General features: G+C 42.1%; 1 protein-coding gene across 1 annotated transcript; it reads right to left on the reverse strand.

Moving 5' to 3' along the window:
• On the reverse strand, positions 1 to 5,607 carry dtl (denticleless E3 ubiquitin protein ligase homolog (Drosophila)). The gene is made up of 15 exons (XM_068737373.1): positions 5,459 to 5,607; positions 4,649 to 4,786; positions 4,459 to 4,551; positions 4,315 to 4,376; positions 3,925 to 4,045; positions 3,499 to 3,564; positions 3,218 to 3,333; positions 2,997 to 3,070; positions 2,796 to 2,902; positions 2,602 to 2,706; positions 2,208 to 2,320; positions 2,018 to 2,107; positions 1,741 to 1,864; positions 911 to 1,575; positions 1 to 779 (listed from the first exon to the last, which is right to left on the reverse strand). Exons 1-15 carry the CDS (start codon positions 5,508 to 5,510, stop codon positions 714 to 716), a joined length of 1,992 nt encoding a protein of 663 aa, XP_068593474.1. The 5' UTR covers positions 5,511 to 5,607; the 3' UTR covers positions 1 to 713.
• Positions 5,608 to 6,627: the final 1,020 nt, after the last annotated feature.

Here is a 6,627-nt window from a genome sequence, read left to right on the forward strand (position 1 = left end):
CACAGCAAATTTTTTGCATCAATGAAATACAAAAGAACCAAGCAACAATTATGTTATTTTGTACATATAAACAACTTAAGCATTAGTTCAAGAATTAACATTTTGCAGAATTTGATATGGGTAAGATTGAAAGAAAAAAAAAAATTAAACCCATACATGCAAAAAATCTACAGAGAAGCAATAAATACACTTTGTGAAGTTCATAAAACTACTCAAAGATGTGGATCAAATAAGACATTTTTTAAGAAGAATTTAAAATGCTTTGTATTTGCAGACAAACAGTTTCCTCTGCACTTCAGGAGTAATACCTGGTTGACCACCTGAACAACTTCATTAACTGTGTTCTTGTATTAAACACTAATGTACATCTTGAAGTTGTCAGTTTTGAGTAAAATGAATGATTTACTCACCAAATCATACCACTTTTTTCAACCAGAGATTGTGAACAGCACACAAAAAGTGTGCAGCTGGCAACTGCAAAACCCATTGCCCAATTCAAATAAAAACAAACAGCCTCTTGGGATTTGAAAACTGCAGCATCAATTATTTTAAATGACTGTTTTGTCAAACTATGCAGCCCAGGCTCATGTAATCTGGATCTAGATCAGTCTTCTTAGAGGCTTATTGTCTGTCAGTTCAGGTTAAAAACACTCAAAATACAATTAAAAAAAAAAAAATCTTTTCAAACTGAAGCACAAAGCATCTCACGAGTGTCACTCCAGAGCCGTTCTTGTGAAATACATAGAGATTTTCTTCATGGTTTGTGGTGAGCGGACGATCTGAAAAACAAGAAACAAAAAATGGTGAGCTACAAAGCATCCCCATGCACGTAAACATCAGAAATGACAAGGAGGGACAGGCCTCAATTACCAAACGATCATTCTGTGCTGGTTCACAGATTTGTGCTTACCGGTGAAGCTGGTGTCTTGCCTTCTTGTTTCTTAGAGGCGCTGGGGCTTCTGGGAGTACTGGGGCTTCTGGGACTTCCTTGACCTTTCCTCATCTTTTGGCCCATCTCTGACAACCAGTCCTTTTCTCTGGGAGAGCAGTTCTCCTTGCCCGTCTGTCTTGATGAGACTTGCCCGTTGTCCTCTGTGAGACGGTCCGTTTGTAGCCGGCTCTCTTGAGCAGGGCAGCAGATCCCAGCCAGGGCCCGGCTTCTCTTGGCCGCAGGGTAGAGTTCAGTAACACAGTCGCACTGTTCTGCGCCCTCACAGCCTGCAGATGCTCCGTCGCCCGTCTCCAGCCTGCGCTTGGCCCGTCGTTCTGCGGGAGAGGCGGCGCTGCTCGCCGGGCTCTGGGGACACGGGCTCAGCACCCTGCGGGCCGGAGGGCTGAGCTGACCAGGAGACCCGCAGCTCGGGGACAACCACTGTTTGATAGAAGATGGCGTTCTCTGGCGAACAGCGGCAGCACCCGTAGCGCCCTGTGAAGGGATGGGTGAGGTGGTGCTGGAGGGCAGAGGCAAGGCAGCTCCACTGGGAGCACAGGCAGCCAGCTGGGGGGACGCCAAGCCTCCAAGACTCTCTGTCCTCTGGTTCTTGGCAGGAGTTGTTTCAGCTCTGATTGAAGGCCCTTAACGAAAGCAGAAGTCCTTGTTAGTTCACCGTGAATACTTTGAATGACACATTTTGCATTCATGGGCAGGACAGCAGTGATTTACGACAAAAGAATACAACGGCCATGGAAAGACATTGTATATCATGTTTCAAGGTGGTTCATTATAGTAGTGATGTTTACTTGAGGGAGCTTTAGGACGTGCCCAACCCACAAGGTTGGCCTCTCCCACTGAAGATTGGGCTCCATCCATTTCCCGGTGAAGCCTCCAGATCCGTACAGTGTGGTCATCAGAGCAGGAAGCAATCTGCAAACAGAGCAGTCGGGATCAAAAGGAGATTTCATCCATCTTCCCAGCCTATTGAAACAGCTCAGCATCACGGCAGGGAAACACAAAAGGCTCAGAATCACACTCGGAGTCCTTGGAAAAACTAGAAACAGAATAGTTTTGTTGGCTCACCTTAGTAAAATCGGTCGGGCACCATGCGACGGACGTCACTTCCTCGCTATGGCCTTGGAGCATCATGGGAGGTCGTTTAGGATCAGAGATCTGAAACGTAAAATTAGACGCAAGTTGCTAAAATACACAATCACCCTAAAACATTACAAGTGCTACATTTCAACATGGCAACATAAAACAGAGACAGTACCTTCCAGACGTATGCGTTATTGTCACTTGAACCACTGGCCAAGAACTGGTCATCTGGGCTAATAGTGGACTTTACATAAAATGAGGAGTTCTGGTGGCCACTGAAAACAGCCACTGTGGAGGGGAAACAAAACAGCCATATGAGAATAAAAGATACATTCAGACTCAGGACTTCATATATTTAAAAGCTCCGACTTTAAGATGTTTAATGCGAGCACACAAAATCCCTGCGTCTCTACAGTCCCTCTGTCAAACAGTGCCCTCTTGCTTTACCCTCTGCTCCCCATGACGGTTAGAAGAAGAGACATTAGCTTGCAGCCCCATCTAGTGATATGCAATTAATTACACAAGGGATCTAGGGAACAGATACACAATATCTAGGAGTCCTTGTTTACCCGGAGTCGTTTTCATTCCGCTGACGTTGAACATGTAGATACTATCATCGGTACAGTTACTTATGACGTTGGATCTCGTGGAGTCCAGAACGAGTCCAGAATAACCTGCAACACATGCAAAACAGCAATCAGCTATTTATGGTAATTTGCATATTGCAGGTACACATTAGAAGCAGTTTTTGTACAACACTAACCCAGTCGCATGCGCATGCAAGAACCCGGGTACGGGTACGCCTGCAGGGGAACAGGATCCTGACGGAGTGCAGTGTAGTTCTTCCTCAGATCCCACATCTTGATCACTCTGGATCGGATGAAATAGAAGATGTATTTGAACCATGTACTTCTATTTGTTGGCTTGCTGCACGTTAGAAACAGGAAACAGTTTTGTTTCTTACCCATCAACAGCCCCAGAAGAGATGAGGGTGTGCTGATCCCGAAACAAAACCACCGTGACACTCTGCTGGGTATCCTGAGAGAGAGAGAGAGAGAGAGAGAGAGAGAGAGAGAGAGAGAGAGAGAGAGAGAGAGAGAGAGAGAACGAGGAGGCGCTCAGCGATCACACTCCCTTCTGAGCAGCCCTACCGTTTACTTCATGAACGTTGTTGAAGAAACTCACCACACTGGGAGCCATGCCTCGTGTGCTGCTCCGCCTCTTCTTTGTTTTGGCGGGAGCGTTGGTCTCGGCTTTGTTATGAGCGCCACTGATCTGTTTCACCTGTCTGTAGAAACCATCTGAGAGGAGGACACAAACGCATTAGAACTAATTAGACTAATCTTTATGCATTTTCCCCCATGAGGCCTAATATTTCACAACAGTTTAAAAATTAAGATTGGGTCTGACAGAACTAAATATCAACACAATACAAAAACTGTGTAATTGAAAAATCTAATCGATACCTTTTTTGCTGCACCTGGTGTCCCAGACCATAATATTTCCATCTCTGCCCCCAGTACAGAACACAGCTGTTTAATAGAAGACAAAGCATCAATAGTGTGTACAACAAAGCATCATTAATGCAAAATATATTATATTTAAATGAAAAATGTCCTTAATGACTTAACATTAAATACAGTGCATTTTCTTGATTTTTAAATCCAATTACAATTATTTTTTTCATCTTGGCAATTATGTATATTACTGGTTATATTAAAGCAACAACAATAGATGAGAGCGTCTATAAACATGTCAATAAATAACAGGCAGTCAACGCCACAAAATCCAAATGTCACACCACAAACTCTGTGTGTTTTCTTGTGTCTTTTGAGAGAAAACAGGGAACAAAATACACCCCAGAAACTGCATTTGGTGACTCTATAGCATACCTTTCTCCCAGGGTGTGAATGCAACAGACTTCAGGCTGCAGAGGTGACCCTTGAAGCTGCCCAACAGTTCCCCCGAGTTCACGTCCCACAGACGGGCCATCTGATCCCCAGCAGCAGTCACCTAAGAATGACACGTGGCCAATAAAATGTGTTTTAAACAACAAGGCTGTATTTGTTAGAAAAAGGGAGCTTTCAAGTTGCTTTAAATGCTACAATACAAACAGGAGTAGATCATGAGGGAATACAAAAACCAGACAATATCAATGAATGAGTCAAAAAATATCTGTGTAAAGTTGTATTGATGCCTAATGCATTTAAATAAACCAGTTAAAATCGTTACTGACATGATGATTCATGGATGACTAATAATATTGCATGAATTTAACTTACCAGGTGAGGCTCCCCCGGTACCCAGGCTATGTCAAAGACAGCATTCTCATGAGCCAGCCATTCTGTAAACATCCACACACCATTAGTCCCATATGTCCTAACAACAGACCTGCTGTGAGTTCAACTGAGTCTTCACACACACACCTTTCAGAAGTGGCTTTTCCCGGCTCTCCGTGTTGTAGATCCTAACGATGCCTTCTTCATTGGCCGCTGCGAGGACGTGCTGCATGCGCCCCGCTGAAGAGAGACACACCCGTTAGATGGATGAACGGCAACAGCTCCTCGCTCTGTTGTGTGTAATCTGAGAATAATGCGGCATGTTTAGGTGGGTTACCAGAGGAGAAAGCCAATCCGAACGGCGGCACAGTGTCGCCCAGGTTTCCGTAGGAGATGTGTTCGTCGTGCCGGACACACTCGAAGCCTCCCAGCAGAGAGCTCAGAGGGTACCTGGGCCAGGGGTCCACGGCGAGGGCTGGGGAGATCAGAGAAGAAAGTGCATTTAGTCAGACACTGTACTTAAACTACTAACAATACGGATACTATCTAATGGATGCAGGTACTTATCATTTCACAGGCTATGATTTGACATTTTACTTCTCGGTAAATGAATGGCTGGGCAGTAACTCGATCATTAATCAACGTTCATTGGCATAGTATCGTAGTGTTAAAATCGTTTTACCACATTCTGTTAATCAGATTGTTTTTTTAACTAACATATTAGAATGTATAACAAAAAAAAAAAAGAGTCTCTGAAGGGCTTTTTTTCAGATTTTAGTAGTTATAATGCGTGACAGTAGAGCGTCACTTTCTTTTTTATCATAAGATTTGGCCTACATGTTACATGCTGTGGTCGCTATTGTAAAAACGTACTTATTAATATGGTGATATTGATTTCAGACACATTGGAGAAGCGTGTTTTTACGCTTTTTAAAGCAATACCCGTTTAATTGTTGCTCTTAATTTTACGTCAGTTTGAGCTCATTTGGATTATAATTATACTGCCATGGGAACAATCAACATGAAACATTGAGGTAAACTTACACTACCCTTAATGTTAACCTAGCTTAAATTTAGATAGCATAAACTACAGGGCAACACCCGAAAAGACCCCCCCAAATAACCCCAAACACACTGATCATCTCACCATTAAACCTTCGTCTGCCAGCTCCTCTGTCGACTATTGAGCGGAAAAGCATCCCTGTGCCCAACACTCCAGTGGAGGACGATCTGAAATAATATTCAATAACGCGGAGAAGTTTTGTCAGAGTAGCTGGAGGTCTTTTTCCGTGAGCTGATGCCGTTGCTCGTCTTTCCCGCGAACAGATCGTCTGAACACAGGACTGAATCCCCCGCTAAACTGACGTTACGAGCTTCCATTGGTCGAAACAGCCGCTTTCTCACGAGCGTCACATCCGCTTCCTCGCGAGCGTCACATCTACTTCCGCTTCCTTCGTGGCTGGGTTCCGTAAAGTTTACCATAATAACTACCAACGGATCAGTATTTGAATTTATTGCCTACATTTTCTGTTAATATATAATTGTATATTATAGTATTTTTCTTCCTTTTTTATTTTTTTTATTATATTACAGTTGCCCTTTGTCCGGCTACCATGTTGAATGTAATGTTATCCCTATGTCATTATGATGCTAAAATGTTTTATAATTTGTCTAAATGTCACATGTTGTAAGTGTTGATTTCTACAATAAAAAGAATGGCCCAGTACTGATCATACTAAGAACTGGATCAACATAAATAATCTCTCTTTTAGATGGATATAGGCATTGATGGAGGAAGAATTACGATCCTTTACTTAAGTAGACGTACTAATAATACACTGCAGAATTAATATATATGTTACTAAAATTATATACGTGAAATTGTACTTAAAGTAGGCCTAAAAGTAAAAGTACTCTATACAGAAAAATGTCCCTTGTGACTGTCAATCAACTGACTTAATTATTTGGTTAATCTACTAATCATTTCAGCTGTACTTGTATAAACTGTAGGGTAATATAATTTATAGCAAGGCATTATATTTGATAAGCGTTTATAATCAGAATGATAGTTTGATGACACCACAAAAATGTTTTCAGTTGAAAGGGGCCATTTTCTCTGTGTTAAATGCTAGCATGACCATTACAGACTAATCAAAATTATTTTCTGGAAAATCTTTATCAGACAGAAATTGTTATTCAAAGCACTTGTGTTTTATATGTTTGAAAACATATTACAATTTAGTTTTGTAAGTATTGCAATAAAATAGGTAAATTATTAAAAAATGTAAGCACTCATGCAAGTGCAGCATTATTAAT

Source organism: Cebidichthys violaceus, unplaced genomic scaffold, assembly GCF_023349555.1.
Source record: "Cebidichthys violaceus isolate CVI_PGR_0920_01 unplaced genomic scaffold, fCebVio1.0.p SCAF_78, whole genome shotgun sequence".
Classification (NCBI taxonomy): Eukaryota; Metazoa; Chordata; class Actinopteri; order Perciformes; family Stichaeidae; genus Cebidichthys; species Cebidichthys violaceus.